This window comes from Muscardinus avellanarius (assembly GCF_963383645.1).
Source record: "Muscardinus avellanarius genome assembly, chromosome: 19".
NCBI classification, from domain to species: domain Eukaryota; kingdom Metazoa; phylum Chordata; class Mammalia; order Rodentia; family Gliridae; genus Muscardinus; species Muscardinus avellanarius.
The window spans coordinates 48888363-48905623 of record NC_137805.1 but is presented as its reverse complement, the minus strand read 5'-3'; the positions used below and the strand labels follow the sequence as shown (position 1 = coordinate 48905623).

The 17261-nt window shown below is 49.0% G+C and overlaps 1 protein-coding gene across 1 annotated transcript; it reads right to left on the bottom strand.

Annotated features, from left to right (window-relative positions):
• Positions 1-8614: 8614 nt before the first annotated feature.
• TRIB3 (tribbles pseudokinase 3) lies at positions 8615-16967 on the bottom strand (the record flags this gene model as incomplete). Its single annotated transcript, XM_080716545.1, has 3 exons — positions 8615-9107; positions 13431-13723; positions 16701-16967. 3 exons carry the CDS (start codon positions 16965-16967, stop codon positions 8615-8617), a joined length of 1053 nt encoding a protein of 350 aa, XP_080572671.1.
• Between the last annotated feature and the right edge of the window lie 294 nt (positions 16968-17261).

The window sequence follows — 17261 nt, the reverse complement described above, 5'->3', positions numbered from 1 at the left end:
GGTGTAACTTGGAGGTAGAATGCATAATAATAATAATAATAATAATAATAATAATAATAATAATGTCTTGCTAGGTTGCTGAGAGTTTAAGTTGCCAAGGTTGGTGCCAAAACTGCAATTCTCCTGTCTCATGGCATCAAGCTCGACCTAGATCCCCCCCCCCTTTTTTGCGGGTCTGGGGATGGAACCCAGGGGAATCGACCTCCGAGCTACATCCCCCACCCTATTTTTATTCTTTATTTTTGAAACAGAGTCTCAGTAAGTTGCGGAGGGCCTCACTAAGTAGCTGAGGCTGTCTGCGAACCACCACGATCCTCTGGTCTCAGCCTCCCGAATGCTGGAATTACAAGCATGCGCCACCACGCCCGGCACCCCCCCCCTTTTTTTTTTGTACTGGTGATGGAACCTAGAGACCTTCTACCTCTGAGCTTCACCTCCAGCCCTCCTCCCGCCCCTTTTAAATTTTGGAATGGAATCTCACTAAGTTGGTGAGGCTGGCCTCAAACTGATATACTCCTCCACTGGAATTACAAACATACGCCACCATGCCCAGTTTATTTTTATTTTGAGATAGGTCTCAGCCGGGCCTGGTGGCGCACGCTTGTAATCCCAGCATTCGGGAGGCTGAGACGGGAGGATCACGGTTTACAGACAGCCTTAGGTGCTTACTGAGGCCCTCTGCAACTCAGTGAGACCTGGTTTCAAAATAAAGAATAAAAAACAGGACAGGGGGTGTAGCTCAGAGGCCAAATGCCCCCCGGTTCCATCACCAGACCTGAAAAAAAAAAAAAAAGGAAAGAAAAGAAAAGAAAAAGAAATAGGGTCTCACTAAGTTGTTGAGGGCACCACTAAATTGCTCAGGCTGGCTTCAAACCTGTGATCCTCCTGTTTCAGCCTCCCAAATACTGGGATTACAAGAAAGTATCACCACATCTGGCCATTTTTAGAATATCTTTATCACCCCAAAAAGATTCTGAACTCATTACTGAAGAGACAAAATTTGACCACACCAGGACCACCTTGTAGCCAAGAGATTTATTGGAGGGGCTGGTATGAAAGGAAGAAACAAAGAGAGAGAGAGAGAGGAGAGAAGAGAGAGAGGAGAGCAAAAGAGAGAGCGCGCGAGCCGGGTCAGGGCTATCGACCAACTCAGGGTTACGTGTTGGGGGCTGATAGGCAGGAGATAGGCCTTATGAACTAATTGGCCGGGGTCCCACAGCGGGGTCCTGCAGCCAGGTCAGGGGCCAGGGTCAGGGAGGAATGTCCTTCTCACTGATTGGCCAAGGTGGACCAGGAGAGGGTAAGTCTTCCTGGTAACTGACCAGGTCCAGCTGGAGGGGGATGGTGGCTTATCTGGTTGGACCAGGGCCTCTCAGGAAACGGACACTTAGCTCATGAGAGGTTTCTGAAATAGAAACTTAATTCATCTAACAATTACCAGACAGTCCCACTTCCTCATCCTCCAACCCTTAGCACTAACATACTTTCTGTCTCTAAAGATTTTCCTATTCTAGATTTTTTTTTCAGTACTGAGGATTAAACCCAGGGTCTAAACAAGGTAGGCAAGCACTGGACCATATCCCTTGTCCCTTTTAATTGTTGTGGTGCTGCGGACTAAACCTGGGGTGATCTACCACTGAGCTACAGCCCAGGCTCTTTTTTTTTTTTTAATTATTTTCAGACAGGGTCTCACTAAATTGCCTGGGCTGGACTTGAACTTGGGACCCTCCTGATTCAGACTCTAGAGTATCTGGAATTATACGAGTGTGCCACCATTCCCAAACTATTTTAGATATTTAAAAAATATTTTAGATATTTAATTATTGCAATATGTCAGTATTTTTGTTATTGTTGTTTTGTACTGGGGATTGAACCCAGAGGCATTCTACATTTGAGCTATACCCCCAGCCCTATTTTTTTTTTTTTTTTTTTTGTTTGTTTGTTTGCAGGACTGGGGGTGAAACCCAGGGGCATTGTACCTCTGAGCTACACCCCAGCCCTATTTTTTAAGTCTTTTTTTTTTTTTTTTTTAAAAAAGGTCTTACTTAAGCCGGGCGTGGTGGCGCACACTTGTAATCCCAGCATTCAGGAGGCTGAGACCTGGAGGATCGCGGTTTGTGAACAGCCTCAAGCTACTTAGTGAGGCCCTCTGCAACTTAGTGAGACCCGGTTTCAAAATAAAGAATAAAAAATAGGGCAGGGGGTGTAGCTCGGAGGTTGAGTGCCCCTGGGTTCCATCCCCAGACCCGCCAAAAAAAAAAAAAAAAAAAAAAAAAAAGGTCTTACTGAGTTGCAAAGGGCCTGGCTAGGTAGTTGAGGCCACCTTCAAATCATGATTCTCTTGACTCAAGTCTCCCAAACGTTGGGATTACAAGCATGTGCCACCACACCTGGCAAAAAATTTTTATAAATAGGGCTGAGGGAGGCTGGGCGTGGTAGCACATGCTTGTAATCCCAGCGTTCGGGAGGCTGAGACAGGAGGATCTGGGTTTGCAGCCAGCCTCAGCTACTTAGTGAGGCCCTTTGTAACTTAATGAGACCCTGTTTCAAAATAAAGAATAGCAAGCCGGGCGTGGTGGCGCACGCTTGTAATCCCAGCATTTGGGAGGCTGAGACCTGGAGGATCATGGTTCGCAGACAGCCTCAGCTACTTAGTGAGGCCCTCTGCAACTCAATGAGACCAAGTTTCAAAATAAAGAATAAAAAATAGGGCAGGGGGTGTAGCTCGGAGGTCAAATGCCTCTGGGTTCCATCCCCAGACCCACACACACACAAAAAAAAGAATAGCTGGGCATGGTGGCACATGCTTGTAATCCCAGCACTTGGGAGGCTGATACAGGAAGATCACACAGGTTCAAAGCCAGGCTCAGCTACTTAGTGAGGCTCTCAGCAACTTAGTGAGACCCAGTATAGCCTGGAGGTAGAAAAGGCCCCTGGGTTTCACCTTCTATACCACAAAATTAAAAAAAAAAAAAAAGAAAGAAAGAAAGAAAGAAAGAAAAAAAAAATAGGGCAGGGGGTGTAGCTCAGAGGTCGAATGCTCCTGGGTTCCATCCTCAGACCCGCAAAAAATAAATAAATAAATAAAAATAAAATAAAATCAATCAATCAATCAATCAAAACAGGGTCTCACTAAATTGCTGAGGCTGGCCTCGAACCTGTGATCCACCTGTCTCAGCCTCACAAGTACTCAGATTATAGGTGTGTACCACCATTTCTGACTAGAAAATTTTTCTTATTTTGGTTATTATATTTTCTTTCTTTCTTTCTTCCATCCTTTCTTTCTTCTTTCTTTCTTTTGTTCTTTCTTTCTTCCTTTCTTCCTTTCTTTTTCCTGGTACGGGAGAGTGAACCCAGGGGCATTCTACCTCCGAGCTACACCCTCAGCCCTATTTTTTATTCTTTATTTTCAAACAGGGTCTCACTAAGTTGTGGAGGCTGGCTGTGAACCTGTGATCCTCCAGTCTCTGCCTCTCAAGTACTGGGATTACAAGTATACACCACCATGCCCAGCAGTTATTTTATGTTCTTATTTTAGAAGTTCTGTCTGGCGTGGTGGCATATGCTTGTAATCCCAGTACTTGGGAGGATGAGATAGGAAGATCACAGGTTCAAGGCCAGTCTCAGCTACTTAGTGAGCCCTCCACAACTTAGAGAGACCATATTTCACAATAAAGAATGAAAAATAGCCCTGAGGGTGTGGCTTGAAGGTAGAATGCCCTTTGTTTAGTCCCTAGTACTGCAAAAAGAAGAAGGAGGAGGAGGAGGAGGAGGAGGAGGAGGAGGAGGAGGAGGAGGAGGAGGAGGAGAGAAAAAGAAAAGAAAAAAGAAAAAAAGAAGTTCTAAATGTTATATTTAAATCCTGTGTCACTTGTTAGTTTTTTATTCTTTCACAACTTTCTAGTTTGTTATTTGTTTTGTGGTACTAGGGATTAAATCGAGGGGCATTCTATCTCTCAGCTACATGCCCAGCTCTATTTTACTATTTTTGTGTGTATGGTACTGAGGGTGGAACTCAGGGGCCTTCTGTCTCTGGGCTATACCCCTAGCCTTATTTTACTTTTATTTGGAAACAGGGGCTCACTACACTGTTGTGAACCTCACTAAATTGCTGAGGCTGGCTTTGAGCCTGTGATCCTCCTGTCTCAGCCTCCCGAATACTGGGATTACAGGCATGTGCCATCACACCTGGCTGTTATTTTTTATTTTGAAATAGGGTCTAGGTTAGCCGGGCGTGGTGGCGCACGCTTGTAATCCCCGCGCTTGGGAGGCTGAGACAGGAGGATCGCACGGGTTCGAAGCCAGCCTCAGCTACTTAGTGAGGCTCTCAGCAACTCAGTGAGACCCTGTTTCCAAATAAAATATAAAAAAGGTCTGGGAGTATAGCCCGGAGGTGGAAAGCCTCTGTGTTCCACCCCCAGTACCACCAAAAAAAAAAAAGAAAGAAAAAAAAAGAGAAAGAAAGAAAGAAAGAAAGAAAGAAAGAAAGAGGGTCTAGGTTCCTAAGGGCCCCATTAAGTTGCTGAAGCTGGCTTTGAACCTGTGTCCTGGGATTGTAGGTGTGCACCACTGTGCCCAGCTTTGTTGTTTGTTTATTTATGTATTATAGGACAGGGGATAGAACCCAGGGCCTCTACCTCTGAGCTACACCTCCAGCCCTATTTTGATTCCTTGTTGTGTATGTATGTATGTATGTATGTATGTATGTATGTATGTATTTGTTTGTTTATTTATTTATTTGTTTATTTATTTATTTATGGTGCTGGGGATGGAACCCAGGGGCATTCTACCTCTGAGCAACACTCCCAGCCCTATTTTTTATTCTTTATTTTGAAACAGGGTCTCACTGAGTTGCAGAGGACCTCACTAAGTAGTAGTTGAGGCTGTCCGCAAACTGTGACCCTCCTGTTTCAGCCTCCCAAATGCTGAGATTACAAGTGTGCGCCACCATATCCTGATTTTTTAGTCATTGTTTTGAAATATGGTCTCACGGAGTAGCTGAGGCTGGCTGTAACCTGTGATCCTCCTATTTTAGTCTCCCAAATCCTGGGATTACAAGTGTGGACCACCACTGCCAGGCTTTTTTTGTTTATAGACACAGTAAACATTTTGTTTTACAATGTGTCAGATAATATTGATATAAGTGTATCCAAGCCTGTGTCTGATGGTTTTCACTCCTGTAGTCTTGTTTACTCCCTCTCACTCTGTATATGTGTTGTGGTCACGCCTCATTGATAAAGGATGTCCAGCATGATCACACAGACCTATCATCTCAATCCTTGGGAGGCTGAGACAGGAGGATCACACGTTCCAGGCCAGACTCAGCAACACAGTGAAACTCTAAGCAACTTAGCAAGACTTTGTTTCAAAATAAATAATAAAAAATAAGGCAGGGGGTGTAGCTTGGAGATCCTTTGTCCCTGGGTTTCATTCCCAGACCCGCAAAAATAAATAAATAAATAAATAAATAAATAGTAAAAAAAAAAAAAAAGGCTAAAAGGTTGGGGGCTGTGGGTGAGAGAATGCCTCTGTATTTCAATTCCTAGTATCACACACACACACACACACACACACACACACACACACACACACCATACACACACACACACAAAAAAAAAAAAAACCCAAAAAGCTAGGCGTGGTGGTGCACACTTATAATCCCAGTACATGGAAGGCTGAGATGGGAGGATTGCAGGTTCGCAGCCAGCCTCAGCAAATTAGTGAGACCGTGTTTCAAAGTAAAAGAATGAAATAGGGCTGGAGGTGTAGCTCAGAGGTAGAATGCCCCTGCTTTCCATTCCATATACCACACACACAAACAAAATAAGGACAAAGCGTGGTGAGCCAGCTGGGCAGGCAGCGTTTCCTGACTGCTGGGTCAAGACAGATCCAGGATTCCAGAGGATATTGAAATGGCCCAGATGGAAGGGCCCATCAGCAGGGTTGCCAGGCTACAGAAGCCAGCCTTCTGCGTGCCAAGCTGAGCCATCCGCCCGCTCAGGAGAGCGCCGAGCCAGTCTGTACAGTCCGTTTGTAGCTCAGCAAAGCTAAGCAGCGGCAGCAACGATTCAGTGGCGTCTCTGCAGTGCAGCTGCGGCCGGGTAACTGGGAGCCCCGCTGCCTTCCCCGCACCGCCTCTTAAACGCCGTACCCTGGTTCCCGTCTGCTAAGCTGAAGTCTCCTGGTTCTTGAAGACAAGAGCGGAGGTGAGCGATGCGTCCAGGGCTGCGACCGCCTCACCCTGCCCCACCTGTAGGTGATAAAGGATGCCCAGTGCGGCGGCGCAGGCCTATAATCTCAGTACTTGAGGCTGAGACGGGAGGACACCTCTGTCTCATCATCAGCCCTGAGGCCCCCTGCACAGAGCTTTATTGGGGGCAGAGATATTCTCTCAGGTTGTCTGATTTTACCCCTGCCCTTCACGGGCTGGGCTGGCATTCAACTTAGAGACCCTTCATCTCAGCGGTTATACCGTAGACTTACAAACCTGAGTTCCAGCTTGGTGCCACTGTTGATGGACCTGGTTAAGAGAGTCTCTCTCTGGGCCTTGGCTGTTTCTCTGCAAATGATGATCATGATAGCTTCTACCTCATAGACTATTGTTAGGACCTGTTTGAATATATATATATATATATATATATATATATATATATATATAATTTTTTTTTTTTTTTAAGACCACAGATTTTTCAGCTCCTCCCGTCAAGAGCACATTTGCTTTTCTGCCTCTGAATTAGGCTGTGGCCTGCTTTGGCCAATGAGACACAAGCACAGGATGCACATTGGTACTCAGCCTCTCTTGCTGCTTTTCGAGCCAGGATTCAGTTCTGCGCAGTCTGGCTTGAGTTGGGTTCTCAGGTTCTACAGTGCTGTCCTTCTTCCCCAAATGGCACGAGCAAAGAGCAGATGCCAGGAGAGATGACACCCTTGCCGCCCACTCTGAGAGCTGCGTCTGCGGGTCCTGAGGGCACCTGCTCATGCACTTCTTGCTTTTGGTGAAATAGTTTTCCTTCTGTTTAAGCCATTTTAGTTTTTATTTTTCTATTTATGTATTTACTAATTTATTTTCATGGAACTCAGGAGCTTTCTACCTTCGCGCTACACCCCCAGTCCTATTTCTTCCTTCATTCCTTCCTTTCTTTCTTTCATTTTTGTGGGTCTGGGGATGGAACCCAGGGGCATTCTACCTCTGAGCTACACCTCCTGCCCTATTTCTTATTTTGAAACAGTGTCTCACTAAGTTGCAGAGGGCCTCATTAAGTAGCTGAGTCTGGCTGTGAACCTTCTTTCTCCAGTCTCAGTCTCTCCAATACTGGGATAACAAGCCTGCACCACCAGGCCTGGTCTGCTTAAGAGTTTTTTTGTTTCTTTGTTTGTTTTGCTACTGAGGTTGGAACCCAGGGGCATTCGACCTCTGAGCTACACCCCCAGCCCTATTTTTTATTCTTTATTTTGAAACAGGGTCTCACTGAGTTGCAGAGGGCCTAAGTAGCTGAGAGTTTCTGTGAACCACAATCCTCCTGTCTCAGCCTCCCAAATACTGGGATTACAAGCATGTACCACCACACTCAGCCTTGTTTAAGCCATTTTAATTTTAATTATTTTGAGTGTGTGGTGCTGGGGATTGAACTTGGGGGTCTTGAGCATGCCAAGTAACTGCCCTATCACTAGGCTACATACCCCAGACCATGTTTAAGCCACTCTGACTCAGAAAGTACCTCAACTGAGACTCAATTGCTTCCAGAAGAAAAAGCGTGCAGACAGAAAGAGCTGCCGGGCTGCGGGGATCTGTTCTCACAAACCATTTGCTGAAACTGTGGCATGTCTGACTTTTAATCATGAGGCCAGTTTTAAAGGCAGGGACCACTGTTAAGAGAGAGTAGAATATCCCAGAGAAATAAAGTTTAATTTTTAACTCTTTTTACTAGGCACTAGGTGAAAATATATACACATGGTCCAAAGCCCATACCGCTGACTGCAGTCCTGGCCCGAGTTTCCCCAGAACAGGGCCTGAGACTTTGCATGTGGCTATGGGACAGACTGCCTCGCCTGCCCCAGCCGGTGCTGTGCTCCTGGGGTGGACAGGACTGGACCCCCATTCCAAAGCACTCCCGAGTCAGATGAGCCTCACGGTTGGATGCTTGTACTTCAGCCCCAGTCCTTGGCTGCGGCTGTGGGGAGGATCCCCAGATGGGGAGGATGGAGCCGCGCAGCACAGTTCCCACTTGGCCTGGCTCTGCGGTCCTGCGTTGCAGGGTGAGGCCTGGAGCCTTTGGCACAGAAATGCTTCCCTTTCTCTCCAAGCCAGCTGGGTTGTGTGAAAGGGACCGTCCTGGGAATGGAGAGACCTGGCCCCAGCACAGGCAGAGGCTGATCCTGGTAGTGTGGGTGCGTGCCACTCCGCTCCTCCAGCAAGGAACTCTGCTCCTTTGCTCCCAACACCTTGTATAAGTGTGACGCCCAGGGAGCACCCATGCACGTGTGCGTGCAAGAAGCAGGCGTGCATGCGGCACGCTTGCTGGCGCCTCATCCTTGCTCCCTCCTAGAAGGCACATAAGGCTTGGCTCGGTCTGAAGAAGCAGGAGGAAGCTTGGCCTGGAGCCCAATAGAGGGCTTAGCCATACAGACACACCTCGCCTCTGTCCTCCTCCTCCTCGGGCTCCTCCAGCCCTGCCCCGTCAGGGACCACCTGGTCAGCTCCCCAGAGCCGGGGCGGGGCTGGGGCTGTGGTGCTGGGGATCGCGCGCAGCCAGGGGTGCAGCAGGATGCCTGCGGCCGTGAGCCGCTCTACGGGGTCCCGTCGAAGGAGGCATCGGACCAGGCAGCGGGCAGGGGCTGAGAGGCCCTCGGGCAAGGCAAAGGCCCCGCGGCGGATCTTGCCGAAGAGTAGAGCAGGCTCTGAGTCCTGGAAGGGGTAGTGGCCGGCCAACATGGTAAAGAGCGCCACGCCCAGGCTCCAGACATCTGCGGCCTTGCCGGAGTAGGATGCTCGAGAGCTGAGGATCTCGGGCCCCACATAGGCGGGGCACGCGTGCTTGTCCCACAGGGAGTCATCCGGCCCGCTCAGGACACAGGCGTCCTCCAGATCCTCCAGCACCAGCTTTGTTCTAGGGCAGAGACAGAGGGTCAGGTCCCCCAGGCCACCTCCCCACGCCGTCACCTTCAGCGGTACTCACTTCCCCAGGGCCTGCTGGCACTTGACAGACGCAAGCCAGGCAGTGAGGTAGGAGACTGATCCTGGTTCACAGATGAGGAAGCAGGGCTCAGAGAGGTCACCCAGCAATTAAACTAAGATTCCCGAAGGAATTCAAGCCCCTCCTAAACCACAGCAAACAGGGTCCTGATGGGTGATACAGGAGAGAAACAGGAGGCATGCCAAACATTTCAGCAAAGCCTGGCCTAAAAAAGGGCACAATTTGAGCCGGGCGTGGTGGTACACACTTGAACAGCACTCGGGAGGCTGAGACCGGAGGATCACAGTTCACGGATAGCCTCAGCTACTTAGTGAGGCCTCTGCAACTCAGTGAGACCCTGTTTCAGAATAAAGAACAAGAAATCGAATGCCCCTGGTTTCCATCCCTAGACCTGCAAAAAAAAAAAAAAAAAGGGCTCAACCAGCTGGGTGTGGTGGCACACGCTTGTAAATCCCAGCATTTGGGATTACAGAGGTAGAATGCGCTGGGTTCATCCTCATTACCAAAAAAAAAAAAAAAAAAAAAAAAAGCACAACTAACAACAGTAGAGTCTTGTGTCCCTGTGCCCCGATTCCAGGTTCATGTCATTTTACCTTCTCTACAACCTGGAATAGATATCACTTTACAGCTCGAGAGTTGGTCACACTGTTTCCTAGTGAGTCCCATTCTTGCTTCTCCCCAAAATAAGCCAGAAATCTTTTTTATGTGCTGGTGGAGGGAGTAATGGGGCTCAAACTCAGACCCTACTACACATCAGGCAAGTCTCTGCCACTGAGCTGCACCCTGCGCTGCAATCCCTCCTTTAACCCTCTCCTGCACAGCACTCTGATTAGCAGCAATCGTTTAATGGCCGCTGCTACTAATCTTGCTGGTGTCTCCACTGTCTGGGTAGAAGGAAAGAAGGAAATAGAAAATCAGCCATAGACAAACACCAGAGGAATATCTGCCCCAGGTGAGATGGATGTCTGAGAAAATCAGTGCGTGAGAAAGTTTGAGGAGAAAGAAGATGTTATATGCATAGCCTCCAAATATCTCCCCTAAAGTATTCATTAGGAAAGGTATATTAGGAGCTTTACCAGTGGAGAAACCTAGCAGACACCACCGCCACCATGCGATCAAGGCTAATGTCACAATAAGGACAAATCAACTTGCGCGATGGGCAAGTGCCCTTACACTGAGCTCCCCAGCTCCCGGTTCTGTGGGATTCTTGCCCAAAATACATAATCTCAACAGGACTGAGCACAGAGTCAAATCCAAATGGACAGCCGGGCACGATGTGCGCTCGTGATCCCAGCACTCAGGAGGCTGAGACAGGAGGACTGTAGGTTTGCAGCTAGCCTCAGCCACTTAGTGAGACCCTGTTTCAAAACAAAAAATAAAATAGGGCTGGGAGAGCTGGGCGTGGTGGCCCATGCTTGTAATCCCAGTGCTTGAGAGGCTGAGACAGGAGGATCACATAGGTTCAAAGCCAGCCTCAGCTACTTAGTGAGATCTTAGTGAGGCTCTCAGCAAGTTAGTGAGACCTTGTTTCCATCTGGGAGTATAGCCTGGAGGTAGAAGCCCCTGGGTTCCATCCCCAGTACCAGAAAGAAAGAAAGAAAGAAAGAACGAAAGAAAGAAAGGAAGGAAGGAAGGAAGGAAGGAAGGAAGGAAGGAAGGAAGGAAGAATAAAATATTAGGGCTGGAGCTGGGCATAGTGGTGCACACTTGTAATCCCAGCATTTGGGAGACTGAGACAAGAGGATCGCGGTTTGAAGACAGCCTCAGCTACTGCTTTTTGAGGTCCTTTGCAACTCAGTGAGACCCTGTTTCAAAGTAAAGAATAAAAAATAGGGCTGGGAGCCAGGTGTGGTGGCGCACGCTTATAATCCCCACGCTTGGAGGTGGAGACGGGAGGATCGCGCTGGTTCGGCGGAGCCAGCCTCCCTGGCTTAAGAGACCCTGTTTCCACATTAAAAAAAAATGTTAAAAAATAGGTCTGGGAGTGTAGCCTGTGGGAGTGTATCCCGGAGGTAGAAGGGCTTCCAGGAACCCCAGTACCACCAAAAAAAAAAAAAAAAGGGCTGGGAGCAGGTGTGGTGGCGCACGCTTGTAATCTCAGCATTCGGGAGGCTGAGACCAGAGGATCACAGTTCAGGGACAGCCTCAGCTACTTAGTGAAGCCCTCTACAACTCAGTGAGATCTGTTTTCAAAATAAAGAATAAAAAGTAGGACAGGGGGTGTAGCTTGGAGGTCGAATGCCCCTGGGTTCCATCCCCAGACACACACAAACACACATACACACATAGGGCTGGAGGTGTAGCTTGGAGGTCGAATGCCCCTGGGTTCCATCCCCAGTACCCTCAAAAAAAAAAAAAAAAAAAAAAAGATTAATTTCTTAGTTTTTTTTGTTTTTTGTTTTTGGTGGTACTGGGGTTCCTGGAAGTCCTTCTACCTCCGGGCTACACTCCCAGACCTGTTTTTATACTTTGTATTTGGAAACAGGGTCTCTTAAGCCAGCACAGCTGGCTTTGAACCAGCGTGATCCTCCTGTCTCCGCCTCCCAAGCACGGGGATTACAAGCGTGCGCCACCGCGCCTGGGTAATTTCTTAGTTTTGATCACTGTACTGCGGCGATATAAGGTGTAGACGTGAGTGGAAACTGGGTCAAGGATTTTTGGGAACTCTTTGAACTACTTTTGCAACTTTTCTAAAAGTCTAAAATTATTTCAAAATAAAAACTGTAGTGGTAGCCAGGCAGGCGGCGCACTACTGTCATCTCAGTACTTGGGAGACTCTGAAAGGAGGCTCTCAAGATGAAGGTCAGTTTCGGCTAGTCGGTGAGACCCTGTCTCAAAATGTAAAATAAAAAGGCTGGAGATGTACTCAGCGGTAGAGGTGCTTGGGTTAAATCCTTAGGAATGAGTGTGGACGTATGCATGCGTGCACACGCACGTGTGCACATGCACACACTGAGACCACCCCCAAAAAACCATGAAATGAAACTGCTGTTCCCAGTGAACACTCTCGGGGACCTGGCCCTTAGTACACTCCCTGACACATCTTGTAACCCAGCAGCCTGTGGGGCAGATCGGGTTCCAGGTCCTTCCATGACCCTCCCCAGGAAGCTACGTTTTAACCAGCTGTGTGGAAACCTCAGCCCTGTTTTGGCTGATCCAAGGCCTGCAGCCCTGGAATCCTAGAGACATCTCAATACAGCCCTTCCTCCTGCCAGTGGGGGAAACTGAGGCTCAGAGACACTGGGTTATCCAGAGTAAGCTGGAAAGCCTACCCTGTTCTCAAGCCCAGAGTGAATTAGAACCTGGGCTCTGGGTACCACTGCTGGGACTTGCTCCCTTTCCTTCCTTCCTTTTTCTTTTCTCCTTTTGTTCTATTTTTGGCACTGAGGATTTAATCCAGACGCATTCTGCTTCTGAGCCACACTGAATACTTCTGAAATTTATTTATTTATTTATTTATCTATTTATGGTACTGGAGGTGGGACCCAGGGCCTTCTGCCTCCGGGCTATACTCCCAGACCTACTTTATATTTATTTGGAAACAGGGTCTCACTAAGTTGCTGAGAGCCTCACTAAGTAGCTGAGGCTGGCTTCGAACCTGCGTGATCCTCCTGTCTCAGCCTCCCACGCGCTGGGATTACAAGTGTTCGCCACCAGGCCTGGCTCTTGTTTTTATTTTTAAACAGAGTGTCACTAGGTTGCCGAGAGTCTCTCTACTTGCTGAGTCTGTCCTTGAGCCTGCAATCCTCCTTGTCTCAGCCTCCCATGTACTAGAATTACAGGAGTGTGCCACCATGCCAGCCCTTTCTTTATCTGTCATTCGGGGACAAACCTGGCTCATATGTGTAAGCATCCCGGCCAAGTCAGGTAATGCAATCACACCCTTTCTCACTAACTCCTCCTTTATAATGTTAGAACTGCAATTAGCCACCCCACGGCACTTCTACTTGTACTGGGTAAACTTCTTCCAGGGAACCAGGCAGTGGGTGCTAGGCTAGTAGGCTAAGTCTCCTCACTTTTCTTTTCTTTTCTTTTCTTTTCTTTTCTTTTCTTTTCTTTTCTCTTTTCTTTTTCCTTTTTTTCCCTTTTTGGTGCTGGTTATCAACCCGGGGCTGTGCCTGGTCCCTGAGCCTCGCCTTCTTGTCTGAGCTATTCTGCCTTTCTGGGTCTCAGTTTCTCCCTTGGAGCCCGCCTCTTGGGTTCTTGGATGTCTCTGGGCCCTTTGGCTGCACTCACCTCCCACAGTTGGTGAAAACAAAGCGCCGGAGCTTGAGGTCTCGCAGGACTAGACCGTGCTGGTGGCAGTGTGCAAGGGCCGCCGCCATCTGGCGAAAAAGCGCTGCAGCCTCAGGCTCGGGAATGTGGCGGCGGCTGCGCACCAGGCTGTGCATGTCCCCGTGGGTCCCAGCAAAGAAGGTGTAGAGGAGCTGGGTGCCCCCGAGGACCTCGGTGGGCCGGGCCACGTGCTCATGGGGAGGCAGACGTGCGTAGGGCTCCAGCACCGCCTGGGCCTCGCAGGCCGGGTACACCTGCAGGCAGAGGCGTGTGAGCTGGGAGCCAGGGGCCCGCGGCCTCGCAGTCAGGCACAGCCCTCGCTCTAGACTGTGCGGAGAGCTCCACTCACCAAGAGGCTCAACCCTGCCGAAATCGCTGAAGGATGACTTCCCTGTTGTACAGGTAAGGAAGCCAGCGGCCACACAGCCACACTGGGACCAGCACCCCCCCTTGTCTGGGCCTTTTTTTTTTTCCTTTTAAGAAGCTTTTTTATTTATTATTTTTCTGTGGTACTAGGGATTGAACCAAGAGATTCCTATCTTTGAGCTATACCCCCAGCTTGGCTTTTATTTTTAAATTTTTATTTATTTATTTATTTATTTTTTGGTGGTACTTGGGGGTGGAAACCAGGGGCTTTTCTACCTCCAGGCTATACTCCTAGACCTATTTTATATTTTATTTAGAAACAGGGTCTCACTAAGTTGCTGAGAGCCTCACTAAGTAGCTGAGGCTGGCTTGAACCTGTGTGATCCTCCTGTCTGAGCCTCCCAAGCACGGGGATTACAAGCGTGCGCCACCACGCCCAGCAACTTTTATTTTTATTTTGAAACAGGGGCTTGCTAAGTTGATGAGAGTCTTACTACCTGAAGAGGCCGTCCTCGAACCTGTGATCCTCCTGTTTCAGGCTCCTAAGAATTGGGATTACAGGTATACCACCACGCCTGGATTGTGTCTGGGCCATTAACTGCTACCCTGTGTGGCCTTACACTTTAGAAAACAAAAGAAAAACAGGTTAGCTGGGCGTGGTGGCGCACACTTGTAATCCCAGCATTTGGGAGGCTGAGACTGGGGGATCGTGGTTCACGGACAGTCTCAGCTACTTAGAGAGATCCTCTCCAACTAAGTGAAAACCTTTTTCAAAATAAAAAAGGTGAGCCGGGCATGGTGGCGCACGCTTGTAACCCCAGCATTCGGGAGGCTGAGACCGGAGGATCGCGGTTCGCGGACAGCCTCAGCTACTCAGTGAGGCCCTCCACAACTCAGTGAGACCCAGTTTCAAAATAAAGAATAAAGAATAGGGCAGGAGATGTATCTCGGAGGTAGAATGCCCCGGGTTCCATCCCCAGACCTGCAAAATTAAATAAAAGAATAAATAAATAAATAAATAAATAAATGAGGTAGAATAGCCTTTGGTTCCATCCCCAGTACCGAAAACAAACAAAAACAGGGAACACAAACAGAAAAACAATTGTGGTGGCAGGATCGCCTCAGAAGAGCAGAAGGCAGGCCGCACCACCACAGCGCCGCTCTCAAGCCGCCTCGGACTTCCACACGGAGTCACCAGCTTGCACCCAGCCTCCTGAGCCAGGCATGGGGCTAAAGAGCTGACAGCTGTGGCCCTGTGGCCCAGTGCCCACAGTCCAACACAGGAAGGAGACAGTGTACACAAGCCAGCCAGCTCCGCTCTTATTTATTTAGTTAGTTACTTATTTTTTTGCAGATCTGGGATGGAACCCAGGGGCATTCGACCTCTGAGCTACACCCCCTGCCCTATTTTGTATTCTTTATTTTGAAACTGGATCTCACTAAATTGCAAAGGACCTCACTAAGTAGCTGAGGCTGTCCGCAAACCATGATCCTCCGGTCTCAGCCTCCCGAATGCTGGGATTACAAGTGTGTGTCACCATGCCTGGCTCCATTCTTATTTTTAAAAATTTATTTGCCGGGCGTGGTGGTGCACACTTATAATCCCAGTTCTTGGGAAGCTAAGACAGGAGGATCGCACAGGTTCGAAGCCAGCCTCAGCTACTTAGTGAGGCCCTCCGCAACTTAGTGAGATCCTGTTTCAAAATAAAAAATAAGCCGGGCGTGGTGGCTCACACTTGTAATCCCAGCATTCGGGAGGCTGAGTCCGGAGGATCGCAGTTTGCGGACAGCCTCAGCAACTTAGTGAAGCCCTCCACAATTTAGTGAGACCCGGTTTCAAAATAAAGAATAAAAAAGAGGGCAGGGGGTGTGGGTTCCATCCCCAGACCCACAAAAACAAACAAACAAACAAACAAACAAATAAAAATAACAGACTAAAAAAAAGAAAAAGGGGGCTGAGGATGTAACCTGGAAGTATAATGCCCCTAGGTTCAATCCTCAGTACCACCACCAACAACAACAAAAAAAGAAAGAATGAGAAAACAAAAAGAAAAGAAAAAAGATAAAAAAGATGAGCGTCCTGGAGTGGGGGCACTGGCAGTGCAAAGGTGCATTCAAGAAAGCCACCTGAGCCGGGCATGGTGGCGCAACTTGTAATCAATCCCAGCATTCGGGAGGCTGAGACTGGAGGATCGCGGTTCGCGGACAGCCTCAGCTACTTAGTGAGGCCCTCTGCAACTCAGTGAGACCCGGCTTCAAAATGAAGAATAAAAAATAGGGCTGGGGGTGTAGCTTGGAGGTCATATGCCCCTGGGTTCCATCCTCAGACTCGCAATAATAATAATAATAATAATAATAATAATAATTAAAAAATAAAATAAAATAAAATAAAGAAAGCCACCCGAGGGTGAGTGTAGCCAGAGTGGCAGAGTGGGCTGGGAGGGGACAGGGCGTGCAGGGTGCTGAGGCTGCTGGGATGTGCTAGGGGTTTGGTGCATTAAGCACACACCCAAAGGCTATGTTCAACTTTACTGAGGGTAAAACTGGGGTTCAGAACAGAGAAGGGACTTGTTCAGCCCCTGCCTAGAACTCCCCTCTCCCTGGAACCTGGCTCCTCCAGCTCACTCTTCGCTGATGCCCTCTGAACAGTGGGTGCTCCCTGAGCCCCATCCTGAGCATTTACTGAACTCTGGAACCCAAGCTCTGGATTCCCCCGGGCTGGACCACACACGGCTCAGCCCAGTCAGGACCTTACTGGCTGCTTCCCCACTAAACACAGGGATGAAGGGCCCCAGGGAGTCCTCGGCATCCTGTGCATCGAGGCCCCTTCCAGGTGTAAGGGGGGATGGAGCCCCTGGGACGTACCTTGCATGTGTACCTGGCGCCTGTGGGGCGGTGCAGGGCCCGGTAGGCCCGCCCGCCCTCCTCGGGCTGCAGGAGGACATAGGGCCCAAGTTGGGAGGCAGGGGCCACAGCAGGTGCTTGGCCTGGAGCAGGGGCTGGGCTCAGGGGCAGCAGGCATTGGGGCAGGCTGGGCAGGGCCCCTCGAGCTTGTCTCAGGTTGGAGTGCTCAGCGTCCAGGTTGTCTTTCAGCTCCAGCTGCTTCTTCTCAGCCAGAGGGGAGGCTTGCATCTAGAAAGAAGGGGAGACCAGCACTAGGGAGGGCTGTTTGGGGCCCCTCCCTTTCCCTGATGGCGGGAGAGTATATTGGTACAGCCTTCATGTGTTAAAGCACGCACCCTCAACTGGGTGTCCCACTTCTGAAATTTATCCTTCAGTGTGATGGCTCACCAAAAAAATTAAATATGTGAGCTGGGCGTGGTGGCGCATTCTTGTAATCCCAGCATTCGGGAGGCTGAGACAGGAGGATCACGGTTCGCGGCCAGCCTCAGCTACTTAGTGAGGCCCTTTGCAACTCAGTGAGAT